We start from the raw sequence: 19,922 nt of genomic DNA on the forward strand, positions 1-19,922 counted from the left end.
TATTGAACCACCTTATCTATATCTCCTACATCTTCAACCATAAAATATTGACCCACCCTATCTATATCGCCAATATCTCTACCTATAAAATATTGACCCACCCTATCTATTTCTCCAATATCTCTACCCATAAAATATTGACCTACCCTATCTATATCTCCTATATCTCTACCCATAAAATATTGACCCACCCTATCTATATCTCCTATATCTCTACCCATAAAATATTGACCCACCCTATCTATATCTCCTACATCTCTACCCATAAAATATTGACCCACCTTATCTATATCTCCTATATCTGTAACCATACCGTTATGTTCCCAATACTCACCACATTAACTTGATCTACGTCTATCCAGCATTTAATGCCATTCTGCTCCAAAAAAGGTTTCATTTGGCGAGGGTCTCCAAAGCCAAGAGCACCTGGTAATTCCCTGTTTAACAAGAAAATAAGAAATACTGTCAGTTAAATTATACTTCTCCATGCACATTAATAACATTTAAACCCACATGCCAAACTTGCTTACACAATGAAATGATTCTGCCAATCACCATACTTTTTATACTAACTTCTTACAGATTACCAAAGGCTAAAGGTATCCTTTTCATATGCTTGCATGACTATGAAACAAGTAGAGCTTGAATAAATTACCTTGATTTATTTTAAAAGTCAAAGGTACGTATTAAATGAGATATAACCTAGAAATAACTTCTTTTTTATAGTTTAAAATCCTCAATTCCTGAGAGAGAGCTAATAATAAATAAATGCATGTCAGGCATGAACACCTACAAAGTGGGATAAATGTAAACCTACTTGGTGCCGCTCTGGACAGCTAATCTAGAATTGGCCCAGGAGTAACTGATGAAGCAGGATCCAGCAGATTCTGGTTTCACCTGAGAAATCTGTTCATTCTTCTGTAGGGTGGAGAGTAATTCATTCAGCTTTGATTTATACACCACCTTCTTGGAATTTATCATGTTCACAAACACCTGGTTACAAAACAAACAGATTAATAGGATCAAAGTCTGTGTAAAAAACTTCTGTACCAGAAACACAAAACACAACTAATAACTTTGAACATGATATCGAAAATGAAAATATGAAATGCAAATGCTTCCATATAACATCAAAACCATACATACAGTAACAAAACGAGACACAGAGAGACAGTAAATCACAGAGAGACAAGAAAATCATAACAGGGTCAATACAATCCAACTATCAAACAGGGGTAACACTCTATAATACACCATAACCCATGTGAAAACGGTACAAACTACTACCAACTACAAACAGGGGTAACACTCTATAATAACACCATAACCCATAGTGAAAAAAGGTACAAACTATCCAACTACAAACAGGGGTAACACTCTATAACACCATAACCCTATAGTGAAAAAGTGAAAAAGGTACAAACTATCCCACTACAAACAGGGGTAACACTCTATAACACCATAACCCATAGTGAAAAAGGTACAAACTATCCAACTACAAACAGGGGTAACACTCTATAACACCATAAACCCATAGTGAAATAGGTACAAACTATCCAACTACAAACCCAGGGGTAACACTCTATACCTTTTAACACCATAACCCCATAGTGAAAAAGGAACAAAACTATCCAACTACAAACAGGGGTAACACTCTATAACACCATAAACCATAGTGAAAAAGGTACAAACTATCCAACTACAAACAGGGGTAACACTCTATAACACCATAACCCATAGTGAAAAAGGTACAAACTATCCAACTACAAACAGGGGTAACACTCTATAACACCATAACCCATAGTGAAAAAGGTACAAACTATCCAACTACAAACAGGGGTAACACTCTATAACACCATAACCCATAGTGAAAAAGGTACAAAACTATCCAACTACAAATCAGGGTAACACTCTATAACACCATAACCCATAGTGAAAAAGGTACAAACTATCCAACTACAAACAGGGGTAACACTCTATAACACCATAAACCCATAGTGAAAAAGGTACAAACTATCCAACTACAAACAGGGGTAACACTCTATAACACCATAAACCCATAGTGAAAAAGGTACAAACTATCCCACTACAAACAAGGGGGTAACACTCTATAACACCATAACCCATAGTGAAAAAGGTACAAACTATCCAACTACAAACAGGGGTAACACTCTATAACACCATAACCCATAGTGAAAAAGGTAGTCAAACTATACCAACTACAAACAGGGGTAACACTCTATAACACCATAACCCATAGTGAAAAGGGTACAAACTATCCAACTACAATCAGGGGTAACACTCTATAACACCATAACCCATAGTGAAAAAGGTACAAACTATCCCACTACAAACAGGGGGTAACACTCTATAACACCATAACCCATAGTGAAAAAGGTACAAACTATCCAACTACAAACAGGGGTAACACTCTATAACACCATAACCCATAGTGAAAAAGGTACAAACTATCCAACTACAAACAGGGGTAACACTCTATAACACCATAACCCATAGTGAAAAAGGTAACAAACTATCCAACTACAAACAGGGGTAACACTCTATAAACACCATAACCCATAGTGAAAAAGGTACAAACTATCCAACTACAAACAGGGGTAACACTCTATAACACCATAACCCATAGTGAAAAAGGTACAAACTATCCAACTACAAACAGGGGTAACACTCTATAACACCATAACCCATAGTGAAAAAGGTACAAACTATCCCACTACAAACAGGGGTAACACTCTATAACACCATAACCCATAGTGAAAAAGGTACAAACTATCCAACTACAAACAGGGGTAACACTCTATAACACCATAACCCATAGTGAAAAAGGTACAAACTATCCCACTACAAACAGGGGTAACACTCTATAACACCATAACCCATAGTGAAAAAGGTACAAACTATCCAACTACAAACAGGGGTAACACTCTATAACACCATAACCCATAGTGAAAAAGGTACAAACTATCCAACTACAAACAGGGGGTAACACTCTATAACACCATAACCCATAGTGAAAAAGGTACAAACTATCCAACTACAAACAGGGGTAACACTCTATAACACCATAACCATAGTGAAAAAGGTACAAACTATCCAACTACAAACAGGGGTAACACTCTATAACACCATAACCCATAGTGAAAAAGGTACAAACTATCCAACTACAAACAGGGGTAACACTCTATAACACCATAACCCATAGTGAAAAAGGTACAAACTATCCAACTACAAACAGGGGTAACACTCTATAACACCATAACCCATAGTGAAAAAGGTACAAACTATCCAACTACAAACAGGGGTAACACTCTATAACACCATAACCCATAGTGAAAAAGGTACAAACTATCCAACTACAAACAGGGGTAACACTCTATAACACCATAACCCATAGTGAAAAAGGTACAAAACTATCCAACTACAAACAGGGGTAACACTCTATAACACCATAACCCATAGTGAAAAAGGTACAAACTATCCAACTACAAACAGGGGTAACACTCTATAACACCATAACCCATAGTGAAAAAGGTACAAACTATCCAACTACAAACAGGGGTAACACTCTATAACACCATAACCCATAGTGAAAAAGGTACAAACTATCCAACTACAAACAGGGGTAACACTCTATAACACCATAACCCATAGTGAAAAAAGGTACAAACTATCCAACTACAAACAGGGGTAACACTCTATAACACCATAACCCATAGTGAAAAAGGTACAAACTATCCCACTACAATCAGGGGTAACACTCTATAACACCATAACCCATAGTGAAAAAGGTACAAACTATCCAACTACAAACAGGGGTAACACTCTATAACACCATAACCCATAGTGAAAAAGGTACAAACTATCCCAACTACAAACAGGGGTAACACTCTATAACACCATAACCCATAGTGAAAAAGGTACAAACTATCCAACTACAAACAGGGGTAACACTCTATAACACCATAACCCATAGTGAAAAGGTACAAACTATCCAACTACAAACAGGGGTAACACTCTATAACACCATAACCCATAGTGAAAAAGGTACAAACTATCCAACTACAAACAGGGGTAACACTCTATAACACCATAACCCATAGTGAAAAAGGTACAAACTATCCAACTACAAACAGGGGTAACACTCTTATAACCCATAACATAGTGAAAAAGGTAAAAATCCAACTAGGGGTAACACTCTTTAACACCATTAACCCATAGTGAAAAAGGTACAAACTATTCCAACAACAAACAGGGGTAACCTTCTTTAAACACCATAACCCATAGTGAAAAAGGTACAAACTATCCAACTACAAACAGGGGTAACACTCTATAACACCATAACTCATAGTGAAAAAGGTACAAACTATCCAACTACAAACAGGGGTAACACTCTATAACACCATAACCCATAGTGAAAAAGGTACAAACTATCCAACTACAAACAGGAGTAACACTCTATAACACCATAACCCATAGTGAAAAAGGTACAAACTATCCAACTACAAACAGGGGTAACACTCTATAAAACACCATAACCCATAGTGAAAAAGGTACAAACTATCCAACTACAAACAGGGGTAACACTCTATAACACCATAACCCATAGTGAAAAAGGTACAAACTATCCAACTACAAACAGGGGTAACACTCTATAACACCATAACCCATAGTGAAAAAGGTACAAACTATCCAACTACAAACAGGGGTAACACTCTATAAACACCATAAGACCATAGTGAAAAAGGTACAAACTATCCAACTACAAACAGGGGTAACACTCTATAACACCATAACCCATAGTGAAAAAGGTACAAACTATCCAACTACAAACAGGGGTAACACTCTATAACACCATAACCCATAGTGAAAAAGGTACAAACTATCCAACTACAAACAGGGGTAACACTCTATAACACCATAACCCATAGTGAAAAAGGTACAAACTATCCAACTACAAACAGGGGTAACACTCTATAACACCATAACCCATAGTGAAAAAGGTACAAACTATCCAACTACAAACAGGGGTAACACTCTATAACACCATAACCCATAGTGAAAAAGGTACAAACTATCCAACTACAAACAGGGGTAACACTCTATAACACCATAACCCATAGTGAAAAAGGTACAAACTATCCAAACTACAAACAGGGGTAACACTCTATAACACCATAACCCATAGTGAAAAAAGGTACAAACTATCCAACTACAAACAGGGGTAACACTCTATAACACCATAACCCATAGTGAAAAAGGTACAAACTATCCAACTACAAACAGGGGTAACACTCTATAACACCATAACCCATAGTGAAAAAAGGTACAAACTATCCAACTACAAACAGGGGTAACACTCTATAACACCATAACCCATAGTGAAAAAGGTACAAACTATCCAACTACAAACAGGGGTAACACTCTATAACACCATAACCCATAGTGAAAAAGGTACAAACTATCCAACTACAAACAGGGGTAACACTCTATAACACCATAACCCATAGTGAAAAAGGTAAACTAAACTTAACACCCAAACTACCATCAACACAGGGGTAACACTCTATAACACCATAACCCATATGTGAAAAAGGTACAAACTATCCAACTACAAACAGGGGTAACACTCTATAACACCATAACCCATAGTGAAAAAGGTACAAACTATCCAACTACAAACAGGGGTAACACTCTATAACACCATAACCCACAGTGAAAAAGGTACAAACTATCCAACTACAAACAGGAGTAACACTCTATAACACCATAACCCATAGTGATAAAAGGTACAAACTTATCCCACTACAAACAGGGGTAACACTCTATAACACCATAAACCCATAGTGAAAAAGGTACAAACTATCCAACTACAAACAGGGGTAACACTCTATAACACCATAACCCATAGTGAAAAAGGTACAAACTATCCAAACTTACAAACAGGGTAACACTCTATAAACACCATAACCCATAGTGAAAAAGGTACAAACTATCCAACTACAAACAGGGGTAACACTCTATAACACCATAACCCATAGTGAAAAAGGTACAAACTATCCAACTACAAACAGGGGTAACACTCTATAACACCATAACCCATAGTGAAAAAGGTACAAACTATCCAACTACAAACAGGGGTAACACTCTATAACACCATAACCCATAGTGAAAAAGGTACAAACTATCCAACTACAAACAGGGGTAACACTCTATAACACCATAACCCATAGTGAAAAAAAGGTACAAACTATCCAACTACAAACAGGGGTAACACTCTATAACACCATAACCCATAGTGAAAAAGGTACAAACTATCCAACTACAAACAGGGGTAACACTCTATAACACCATAACCCATAGTGAAAAAGGTACAAAACTATCCAACTACAAACAGGGGTAACACTCTATAACACCATAACCCATAGTGAAAAAGGTACAAAACTATCCAACTACAAACAGGGGTAACACTCTATAACACCATTAACCCATAGTGAAAAAGGTACAAACTATCCAACTACAAACAGGGGTAACATTCTATAACACCATAACCCATAGTGAAAAAAGGTACAAACTATCCAACTACAAACAGGGGTAACACTCTATAACACCATAACCCATAGTGAAAAAGGTACAAACTATCCAACTACAAACAGGGGTAACACTCTATAACACCATAACCCATAGTGAAAAAGGTACAAACTATCCAACTACAAACAGGGGTAACACTCTATAACACCATAACCCATAGTGAAAAAGGTACAAACTATCCAACTACAAACAGGGGTAACACTCTATATAACATAACCCATAGTGAAAAAGGTACAAACTATCCAACTACAAACAGGGGTAACACTCTATAACACCATAACCCATAGTGAAAAAGGTACAAACTATCCAACTACAAACAGGGGTAACACTCTATAACACCATAACCCATAGTGAAAAAGGTACAAACTATCCCCTTACAAACAGGGGTAACACTCTATAACACCATAACCCATAGTGAAAAAGGTACAAACTATCCAACTACAAACAGGGGTAACACTCTATAACACCATAACCCATAGTGAAAAAGGTACAAACTATCCAACTACAAACAGGGGTAACACTCTATAACACCATAACCCATAGTGAAAAAGGTACAAACTATCCAACTACAAACAGGGGTAACACTCTATAACACCATAAACCCATAGTGAAAAAGGTACAAACTATCCAACTACAAACAGGGGTAACACTCTATAACACCATAACCCATAGTGAAAAAGGTACAAACTATCCAACTACAAACAGGGGTAACACTCTATAACACCATAACCCATAGTGAAAAAGGTACAAACTATCCAACTACAAACAGGGGTAACACTCTATAACACCATAACCCATAGTGAAAAAGGTACAAACTATCCAACTACAAAACAGGGGTAACACTCTATAACACCATAACCCATAGTGAAAAAGGTACAAACTATCCAACTACAAACAGGGGTAACACTCTATAACACCATAACCCATAGTGAAAAAGGTACAAACTATCCAACTACAAACAGGGGTAACACTCTATAACACCATAACCCATAGTGAAAAAGGTACAAACTATCCAACTACAAACAGGGGTAACACTCTATAACACCATAACCCATAGTGAAAAAGGTACAAACTATCCAACTACAAACAGGGGTAACACTCTATAACACCATAACCCATAGTGAAAAAGGTACAAACTATCCAACTACAAACAGGGGTAACACTCTATAACACCATAACCCATAGTGAAAAAGGTACAAACTATCCAACTACAAACAGGGGTAACACTCTATAACACCATAACCCATAGTGAAAAAGGTACAAACTATCCAACTACAAACAGGGGTAACACTCTATAACACCATAACCCATAGTGAAAAAGGTACAAACTATCCAACTACAAACAGGGGTAACACTCTATAACACCATAACCCATAGTGAAAAAGGTACAAACTATCCAACTACAAACAGGGGTAACACTCTATAACACCATAACCCATAGTGAAAAAGGTACAAACTATCCAACTACAAACAGGGGTAACACTCTATAACACCATAACCCATAGTGAAAAAGGTACAAACTATCCAACTACAAACAGGGGTAACACTCTATAACACCATAACCCATAGTGAAAAAGGTACAAAACTATCCAACTACAAACAGGGGTAACACTCTATAACACCATAACCCATAGTGAAAAAGGTACAAACTATCCAACTACAAACAGGGGTAACACTCTATAACACCATAACCCATAGTGAAAAAGGTACAAACTATCCAACTACAAACAGGGGTAACACTCTATAACACCATAACCCATAGTGAAAAAGGTACAAACTATCCAACTACAAACAGGGGTAACACTCTATAACACCATAACCCATAGTGAAAAAGGTACAAACTATCCAACTACAAACAGGGGTAACACTCTATAACACCATAACCCATAGTGAAAAAGGTACAAACTATCCAACTACAAACAGGGGTAACACTCTATAACACCATAACCCATAGTGAAAAAGGTACAAACTATCCAACTACAAACAGGGGTAACACTCTATAACACCATAACCCATAGTGAAAAAGGTACAAACTATCCAACTACAAACAGGGGTAACACTCTATAACACCATAACCCATAGTGAAAAAGGTACAAACTATCCAACTACAAACAGGGGTAACACTCTATAACACCATAACCCATAGTGAAAAAGGTACAAACTATCCAACTACAAACAGGGGTAACACTCTATAACACCATAACCCATAGTGAAAAAGGTACAAACTATCCAACTACAAACAGGGGTAACACTCTATAACACCATAACCCATAGTGAAAAAGGTACAAACTATCCAACTACAAACAGGGGTAACACTCTATAACACCATAACCCATAGTGAAAAAGGTACAAACTATCCAACTACAAACAGGGGTAACACTCTATAACACCATAACCCATAGTGAAAAAGGTACAAACTATCCAACTACAAACAGGGGTAACACTCTATAACACCATAACCCATAGTGAAAAAGGTACAAACTATCCAACTACAAACAGGGGTAACACTCTATAACACCATAACCCATAGTGAAAAAGGTACAAACTATCCAACTACAAACAGGGGTAACACTCTATAACACCATAACCCATAGTGAAAAAGGTACAAACTATCCAACTACAAACAGGGGTAACACTCTATAACACCATAACCCATAGTGAAAAAGGTACAAACTATCCAACTACAAACAGGGGTAACACTCTATAACACCATAACCCATAGTGAAAAAGGTACAAACTATCCAACTACAAACAGGGGTAACACTCTATAACACCATAACCCATAGTGAAAAAGGTACAAACTATCCAACTACAAACAGGGGTAACACTCTATAACACCATAACCCATAGTGAAAAAGGTACAAACTATCCAACTACAAACAGGGGTAACACTCTATAACACCATAACCCATAGTGAAAAAGGTACAAACTATCCAACTACAAACAGGGGTAACACTCTATAACACCATAACCCATAGTGAAAAAGGTACAAACTATCCAACTACAAACAGGGGTAACACTCTATAACACCATAACCCATAGTGAAAAAGGTACAAACTATCCAACTACAAACAGGGGTAACACTCTATAACACCATAACCCATAGTGAAAAAGGTACAAACTATCCAACTACAAACAGGGGTAACACTCTATAACACCATAACCCATAGTGAAAAAGGTACAAACTATCCAACTACAAACAGGGGTAACACTCTATAACACCATAACCCATAGTGAAAAAGGTACAAACTATCCAACTACAAACAGGGGTAACACTCTATAACACCATAACCCATAGTGAAAAAGGTACAAACTATCCAACTACAAACAGGGGTAACACTCTATAACACCATAACCCATAGTGAAAAAGGTACAAACTATCCAACTACAAACAGGGGTAACACTCTATAACACCATAACCCATAGTGAAAAAGGTACAAACTATCCAACTACAAACAGGGGTAACACTCTATAACACCATAACCCATAGTGAAAAAGGTACAAACTATCCAACTACAAACAGGGGTAACACTCTATAACACCATAACCCATAGTGAAAAAGGTACAAACTATCCAACTACAAACAGGGGTAACACTCTATAACACCATAACCCATAGTGAAAAAAGGTACAAACTATCCAACTACAAACAGGGGTAACACTCTATAACACCATAACCCATAGTGAAAAAGGTACAAACTATCCAACTACAAACAGGGGTAACACTCTATAACACCATAACCCATAGTGAAAAAGGTACAAACTATCCAACTACAAACAGGGGTAACACTCTATAACACCATAACCCATAGTGAAAAAAGGTACAAACTATCCAACTACAAACAGGGGTAACACTCTATAACACCATAACCCATAGTGAAAAAGGTACAAACTATCCAACTACAAACAGGGGTAACACTCTATAACACCATAACCCATAGTGAAAAAGGTACAAACTATCCAACTACAAACAGGGGTAACACTCTATAACACCATAACCCATAGTGAAAAAGGTACAAACTATCCAACTACAAACAGGGGTAACACTCTATAACACCATAACCCATAGTGAAAAAGGTACAAACTATCCAACTACAAACAGGGGTAACACTCTATAACACCATAACCCATAGTGAAAAAGGTACAAACTATCCAACTACAAACAGGGGTAACACTCTATAACACCATAACCCATAGTGAAAAAGGTACAAACTATCCAACTACAAACAGGGGTAACACTCTATAACACCATAACCCATAGTGAAAAAGGTACAAACTATCCAACTACAAACAGGGGTAACACTCTATAACACCATAACCCATAGTGAAAAAGGTACAAACTATCCCACTACAAACAGGGGTAACACTCTATAACACCATAACCCATAGTGAAAAAGGTACAAACTATCCCACTACAAACAGGGGTAACACTCTATAACACCATAAACCCATAGTGAAAAAGGTACAAACTATCCAACTACAAACAGGGGTAACACTCTATAACACCATAACCCATAGTGAAAAAGGTACAAACTATCCAACTACAAACAGGGGTAACACTCTATACACCATAACCCATAGTGAAAAAGGTACAAACTATCCAACTACAAACAGGGGTAACACTCTATAACACCATAACCCATAGTGAAAAAGGTACAAACTATCCAACTACAAACAGGGGTAACACTCTATAACACCATAACCCATAGTGAAAAAGGTACAAACTATCCCACTACAAACAGGGGTAACACTCTATAACACCATAACCCATAGTGAAAAAGGTACAAACTATCCAACTACAAACAGGGGTAACACTCTATAACACCATAACCCATAGTGAAAAAGGTACAAACTATCCAACTACAAACAGGGGTAACACTCTATAACACCATAACCCATAGTGAAAAAGGTACAAACTATCCAACTACAAACAGGGGTAACACTCTATAACACCATAACCCATAGTGAAAAAGGTACAAACTATCCCACTACAAACAGGGGTAACACTCTATAACACCATAACCCATAGTGAAAAAGGTACAAACTATCCAACTACAAACAGGGGTAACACTCTATAACACCATAACCCATAGTGAAAAAGGTACAAACTATCCAACTACAAACAGGGGTAACACTCTATAACACCATAACCCATAGTGAAAAAGGTACAAACTATCCAACTACAAACAGGGGTAACACTCTATAACACCATAACCCATAGTGAAAAAGGTACAAACTATCCAACTACAAACAGGGGTAACACTCTATAACACCATAACCCATAGTGAAAAAGGTACAAACTATCCAACTACAAACAGGGGTAACACTCTATAACACCATAACCCATAGTGAAAAAGGTACAAACTATCCAACTACAAACAGGGGTAACACTCTATAACACCATAACCCATAGTGAAAAAGGTACAAACTATCCAACTACAAACAGGGGTAACACTCTATAACACCATAACCCATAGTGAAAAAGGTACAAACTATCCAACTACAAACAGGGGTAACACTCTATAACACCATAACCCATATTGAAAAAGGTACAAACTATCCAACTACAAACAGGGGTAACACTCTATAACACCATAACCCATAGTGAAAAAGGTACAAACTATCCAACTACAAACAGGGGGTAACACTCTATAACACCATAACCCATAGTGAAAAAGGTACAAACTATCCAACTACAAACAGGGGTAACACTCTATAACACCATAACCCATAGTGAAAAAGGTACAAACTATCCAACTACAAACAGGGGTAACACTCTATAACACCATAACCCATAGTGAAAAAGGTACAAACTATCCAACTACAAACAGGGGTAACACTCTATAACACCATAACCCATAGTGAAAAAGGTACAAACTATCCAACTACAAACAGGGGTAACACTCTATAACACCATAACCCATAGTGAAAAAGGTACAAACTATCCAACTACAAACAGGGGTAACACTCTATAACACCATAACCCATAGTGAAAAAGGTACAAACTATCCAACTACAAACAGGGGTAACACTCTATAACACCATAACCCATAGTGAAAAAGGTACAAACTATCCAACTACAAACAGGGGTAACACTCTATAACACCATAACCCATAGTGAAAAAGGTACAAACTATCCAACTACAAACAGGGGTAACACTCTATAACACCATAACCCATAGTGAAAAAGGTACAAACTATCCAACTACAAACAGGGGTAACACTCTATAACACCATAACCCATAGTGAAAAAGGTACAAACTATCCAACTACAAACAGGGGTAACACTCTATAACACCATAACCCATAGTGAAAAAGGTACAAACTATCCAACTACAAACAGGGGTAACACTCTATAACACCATAACCCATAGTGAAAAAGGTACAAACTATCCAACTACAAACAGGGGTAACACTCTATAACACCATAACCCATAGTGAAAAAGGTACAAACTATCCAACTACAAACAGGGGTAACACTCTATAACACCATAACCCATAGTGAAAAAGGTACAAACTATCCAACTACAAACAGGGGTAACACTCTATAACACCATAACCCATAGTGAAAAAGGTACAAACTATCCAACTACAAACAGGGGTAACACTCTATAACTATAACAACCATAACCCATAGTGAAAAAGGTACAAACTATCCCACTTACAAACAGGGGTAACACTCTATAACACCATAACCCATAGTGAAAAAGGTACAAACTATCCCACTACAAACAGGGGTAACACTCTATAACACCATAACCCATAGTGAAAAAGGTACAAACTATCCAACTACAAACAGGGGTAACACTCTATAACACCATAACCATAACCCATAGTGAAAAAGGTACAAACTATCCAACTACAAACAGGGGTAACACTCTATAACACCATAACCCATAGTGAAAAAGGTACAAACCACTATCCAACTACAAACAGGGGTAACACTCTATAACACCATAACCCATAGTGAAAAAGGTACAAACTATCCAACTACAATCAGGGGTAACACTCTATAACACCATAACCATAGTGAAAAAGGTACAAACTATCCAACTACAAACAGGGGTAACATTCTATAACACCATAACCATAGTGAAAAGGGTACAAACTATCCCACTACAAACAGGGGTAACACTCTATAACACCATAACCCATAGTGAAAAAGGTACAAACTATCCCACTACAAACAGGGGTAACATTCTATAACACCATAACTACATAGTGAAAAGGGTACAAACTATCCAACTACAAACAGGGGTAACACTCTATAGCACCATAACCCATAGTGAAAAAGGTAAAAACTATCCACTTCCCAAATAGAGTGACCTTCCAAACTTACCACATCTGACGTGATGACCCCGAGGGAAGGACTCTTTTTCCAGTCAAAGTTCTCACCAAGAGCTACACAGATGGTGGGAAGCTTCATGGTGCTCACAGCATATTTGTACATGTCACAGCACACTTCATTGGCTGCGTAGTTATTGGAGATCAGGGCCAGAAATACAGAGGAGTGAACAAGATGCTGTGCCATCTCCTCACGGGAATTCAGTGTGGCCCCCTCCGGGAAGTAACTGGTACAAAGTCACACAGCAGTTTTATTTATATTTCAAACAATATTAATTGAATAAAGCATTATCTGTTTTAAATCAGGATTTTCATAACATAGCTTTTAACCACAAACACACATCTTTTTAAGAACATCTTTGATTAATAGGAATTTTTCTCTACCTTGAAGGGTCAAAGGCGATATAAATTGTCCAAATTGAACTGCACAGGTTACTTTTATTTGCATCTGATATTTTACAACTTTGAGTTTATCACACGAATATGTTCTACACGTGCAGACTGTTTTGACCTGGGTAAGACAGATAAATCTTACCCTCATCGGAAGTACAAATAAGTTTAAAGGTCCGATGCGGTAGAATAATAGAATCTTACATGGGCCTGTCAAGTGGACAGGGATATCTCAACCTAAGTGAAAGATTTTGGCATGTCAACCCGAGGCTTGGCGAGGGTTGATGGCCAAATTCTTTCACAAGGTTTGAGATATCCCTGTCCACTTGACAGATCCATGACTGATTCTTTTTCTCCTATACTTAGTGGAAAAAATATATGAAATCCCATTGTCTTCCAGCTTTTCCATCGCGCCATTATCACAGGAACATTGTAATGCGTCAAAATTGATCCCTATTGATAATGAAACTTACCAGGAAAATCCTTCCTTTTCCAGGTCTGCACAGATGTCAGCTGGGTGAATGATATTGGACCTCTCCTTAGGGGCGTCACCAGAACAGTAGGAGATGAAGATATCTGTAGATGAACAAAGACCATCTATAATCCCATTGTTTGTGAGACCATCACTGACTTCATAAACCAAATACAACAACACCTACCTAAATCCACTATTACAATGCCTGCTGATTAGTCCCCACTAATCTTATCCTGTATTGCCCTCTTTTGAATGGCGTAAGACAACAAGAAGCCCAGAAGGCCTGTATTGCTCACCTGTTTTTTTTTTTAATGATTATCACAAAGACTCTTACAATAAGAAAAAATAGCAAAATTGACCCCACGATTTGTTTAATTTTGAATCCAAACCATATAACAATGCTATAGATACCATGCGAATTTGCTATCCAATACATAGTTTCAGAGAGGAAGTAATTTATAAGAAAATAGTAGCCTACTTGACCCCTTTTTACCAGCCCCTCATCCCCACCATGAGTCAGCACCAACATTTGTACAATTTGGAATCCCCACCCTATAAGGATGCTACAATTGCATTATGAGCGCTATCCCATGCTTAGTTTCAGAGAAGAAGTCCTTTATATGGAAATAGCCAAATTGACCTCTTTTGACCCCGCCCCTCATGGGGGTCAGCCCCATCATTTGTACAATTTTCAGTTAGTAGCCCATAAGGACGCTACCAGTCAAATTTTGTTGAATTCTGACCAGTGGTTATGGAGAAGAAGTCGATTGTTGACGGAGGGACGATGGCCGGCGCCACGGTATCGCATGAGCTAAAAATGTTCTTAACTATATCTCTCACCAGTAGTCATATCTTTCTGTCTCTGTATGAGATTAGTAATTATATACTCTCACCTGTGGTCATATTTTTCTGTCTCTGTATGAGATTAGTAACTATATACTCTCACCTGTGGTCATATCTTTCTGTCTCTGTATGAGATTAGTAACTATAACCTGTGGTCATATCTTTCTGTCTCTGTATGAGATTAGTAACTATAATATACTCTCACCTGTGGTCATATCTTTCTGTCTCTGTATGAGATTAGTAACTATATACTCTCACCTGTGGCCATCTCTTTCTGTCTCTGTATGAGATTAGTAACTATAATATACTCTCACCTGTGGCCATCTCTTTATGTCTCTGTATGAGATTAGTAACAATATACTCTCACCTGTGGCCATCTCTTTCTGCATCTGTATGAGGTTATTGACATCCTGGTCCAGGTGAACCTCGTAGTCACTGTTAGTGTCCGGGGCCAGAATTGTCTGTAAGGTCAGTAAGGGCACTGTGTGGAAGCGTTTCTGACACTGTAGGAACGGTGCCTTTAACTCCAGGGCACGACGAATGCTGGACGCCTTAAACATGTGAGGGTCTTTATGGCGCTGTAAATAGACATCACAATATTAACATCTTTCACAGTTGCTATCCACAAACTTCGTTCACAGTCCCTCTCCACAAACATCTCGCACAGTCCCTCTCCACAAACATCTCTCACAATCCCTTTCCACAAACATCTCTCACAGTCCCTCTTCACAAACCTCTCTTACAGTCCCTCTCCAAAAACCTCTCTCGTAGTCCCTCTCCACAAACACCTCTCACAGTCCCTCTCCACAAATGTCTCTCACAGTCCCTTTATATTAATATCTCTGACATTCCCTTTACATTAATATCTCTCACAGTCCCTCTTCACAAACATCACTCACAGTCCCACTCCACAGACATCTCTCACAGTCCTTATCCACAGACATCTCTCACAGTCGATTTCCACATACCTCTCTCACAGTCCCTCTTCACAAAATGTCTAATAGTCCCTCTCAACAAACCTCTTTCATACTCTTTTTCCACAAACCTCTCTGACAGTCCCTCTCCACAAGCATCTCTCAAAGTCCCACTCCACAAACATATATAACAGTTCCTCTTCACAAACATCTCTCACAGTCCCTCTCCACAAACATCTCTCACAGTCCCTCTCCACAAATGTCTCTCACAGTCCCTTTACATTAATATCTCTCACAGTCCCTCTTCACAAACATCACTCACAGTCCCTCTCCACAAATATCTCTCACAGTCCCTCTCCACAAACACCACTCACAGTCCCTCTCCACAAACATCTCTCACAGTCTCTCTCCACAAATGTCTCTCACAGTCCCTTTTCATAATATCTCTGACAGTCCCTTTACATTAATATCTCTCACAGTCCCTCTTCACAAACGTCACTCACAGTCACTCTCCACAAATATCTCTCTCAGTCCCTCTCCTCAAACCTTTTCATAGTCCCTTCCCACAAACTTCTCTCACAGTCACTTTACATAAATATCTCTCACAGTCCCTCTCTACAAACTTCTCTCACAGTCCTTATCCACAGATATCTCTCACAGTCGATCTCCACATACCTTTCTCACAGTCCCTCTTCACAAAATGTCTAATAGTCCCTCTCAACAAACCTCTTTCATAGTCTCTTTCGACAATCCTCTCTCACAGTTCCTCTTCACAAACATCTCTCACAGTCCCTCTCCACAAACACCTCTCACAGTCCCTCTCCACAAATGTCTCTCACAGTCCCTTTACATCAATATCTCTCACAGTCCCTCTTCACAAACATCCCTCACAGTCCCTCTCCACAAACATCTTTCACAGTCCCTCTCCTCAAACCTTTTCATAGTCTCTTCCCACAAACCTCTCTCACAGTCACTTTACATAAATATCTCTCATTGTCCCTCTCTTCAAACTTCTTTCACAGTCCTTATCCACAGACATCTCTCACAGTCGATCTCCACATACCTCTCTCACAGTCCCTCTTCACAAAATGTCCAATAGTCCCTCTCAACAAACCTCTTTCATAGTCTCTTTCCACAAACCTCTTTCACAGTCCCTCTCCACAAGCATGTCTAATAGTCTCTCTTCACAAACCTTTTTCATAGTCTCTTTCCACAAACCACTCTCACAGTCCCTTTTCATAAACATCTCTCAAATCCCTCTCCACAAACCTCTCCCGCAGTCCATCTACACAAATATCTCTCGTAGTCCCTCTTCACTAACATCTCTCACAGTTACTATCCACAAACCTTTTTCATAGTCCCTCTCCACAAACATCTCTCACAGTCCCTCTCCACAAACATCTTTCGCAGTCCCTCTCCACAAAACTCTCTCACAGTCTCTCTCCACAAACCTCTCTCACAGTCCCTCTCCACAAATATCTCTCACAGTCCCTCTACAAAACATTTATCACAGTCCCTCTCCACAAACATCTTTCACAGTCGCTCTTCAAAACCGTTTTCCATAGTCTCTTTCCACAAACATCTCTCACAGTCCCTCTCCACAACCCTTTTTCATAGTCTCTTTCCACAAACCTTTCTCACAGCCTCTTTCCATAAATATGTCTAACAGTTACTTTCCACTAACCAATCTCACAGTCCCTCTCCACCAACCCCCTTCCACTCCATGTCCTCTTTACAAAGCTCCCTCACTATTGATTCTAAGATGCCTTACATAGTGACCTACCTGTTTGGTACAATCCGGACAGGGTATCTCATAGTCATATGTAACGCCATGGAACGACTCATTGATCAGACCTTCAAACACTTCATGAATGAAGAGAAGGATGTTATTGGGGTTAGGGCCCTGTACCTTCACACTCAGCTCAGAGTCCCTGTAATACAATGTGGATGTTATTGGGGTTAGGGCCCTGTACCTTCACACTCAGCTCAGAGTCCCTGTAATACAATGTGGATGTTATTGGGGTTAGGGCCCTGTACCTTCACACTCAGCTCAGAGTCCCTGTAATACAATGTGGATGTTATTGGGGTTAGGGCCCTGTACCTTCACACTCAGCTCAGAGTCCCTGTAATACAATGTGGATGTTATTGGGGTTAGGGCCCTGTACCTTCACACTCAGCTCAGAGTCCCTGTAATACAATGTGGATGTTATTGGGGTTAGGGCCCTGTACCTTCACACTCAGCTCAGAGTCCCTGTAATACAATGTGGATGTTATTGGGGTTAGGGCCCTGTACCTTCACACTCAGCTCAGAGTCCCTGTAATACAATGTGGATGTTATTGGGGTTAGGGCCCTGTACCTTCACACTCAGCTCAGAGTCCCTGTAATACAATGTGGATGTTATTGGGGTTAGGGCCCTGTACCTTCACACTCAGCTCAGAGTCCCTGTAATACAATGTGGATGTTATTGGGGTTAGGGCCCTGTACCTTCACACTCAGCTCAGAGTCCCTGTAATACAATGTGGATGTTATTGGGGTTAGGGCCCTGTACCTTCACACTCAGCTCAGAGTCCCTGTAATACAATGTGGATGTTATTGGGGTTAGGGCCCTGTACCTTCACACTCAGCTCAGAGTCCCTGTAATACAATGTGGATGTTATTGGGGTTAGGGCCCTGTACAATGTGGATGTTATTGGGGTTAGGGCCCTTTACTTCACACTCAGCTCAGAGTCCCTGTAATACAATGTGGATGTTATTGGGGTTAGGGCCCTGTACCTTCACACTCAGCTCAGAGTCCCTGTAATACAATGTGGATGTTATTGGGGTTAGGGCCCTGTACCTTCACACTCAGCTCAGAGTCCCTGTAATACAATGTGGATGTTATTGGGGTTAGGGTCCCCAATGTGGATGTTATTGGTTACCTCTCACACTCAGCTCAGAGTCCCTGTAATACAATGTGGATGTTATTGGGGTTAGGGCCCTGTACCTTCACACTCAGCTCAGAGTCCCTGTAATACAATGTGGATGTTATTGGGGTTAGAACTATCTAACTTTACACTCAGCTCAGAGTCCCTGTAATACAATGTGGATGTTATTGGGGTTAGGGCCCTGTACCTTCACACTCAGCTCAGAGTCCCTGTAATACAATGTGGATGTTATTGGGGTTAGGGCCCTCTAACTTTACACTCAGCTCAGAGTCCCTGTAATACAATGTGGATGTTATTGGGGTTAGGGCCCTGTACCTTCACACTCAGCTCAGAGTCCCTGTAATACAATGTGGATGTTATTGGGGTTAGAACCATCTAACTTTACACTCAGCTCAGAGTACCCTGTAATACAATGTGGATGTT

General features: G+C 39.1%; 1 protein-coding gene across 1 annotated transcript; it reads right to left on the bottom strand.

The window, feature by feature from the left end:
• Window positions 1–334: 334 nt before the first annotated feature.
• On the bottom strand, window positions 335–18,516 carry LOC138313069 (uncharacterized; the record flags this gene model as incomplete). The annotated part of the gene is made up of 6 exons (XM_069253721.1): window positions 18,358–18,516; window positions 16,028–16,238; window positions 14,816–14,918; window positions 13,948–14,179; window positions 818–993; window positions 335–437 (listed from the first exon to the last, which is right to left on the bottom strand). Coding segments are annotated over exons 2-6 (807 nt in total), but the record flags the coding sequence as incomplete, so codon positions are not given.
• Between the last annotated feature and the right edge of the window lie 1,406 nt (window positions 18,517–19,922).

This window comes from Argopecten irradians, unplaced genomic scaffold (assembly GCF_041381155.1).
Source record: "Argopecten irradians isolate NY unplaced genomic scaffold, Ai_NY scaffold_0580, whole genome shotgun sequence".
Classification (NCBI taxonomy): domain Eukaryota; kingdom Metazoa; phylum Mollusca; class Bivalvia; order Pectinida; family Pectinidae; genus Argopecten; species Argopecten irradians.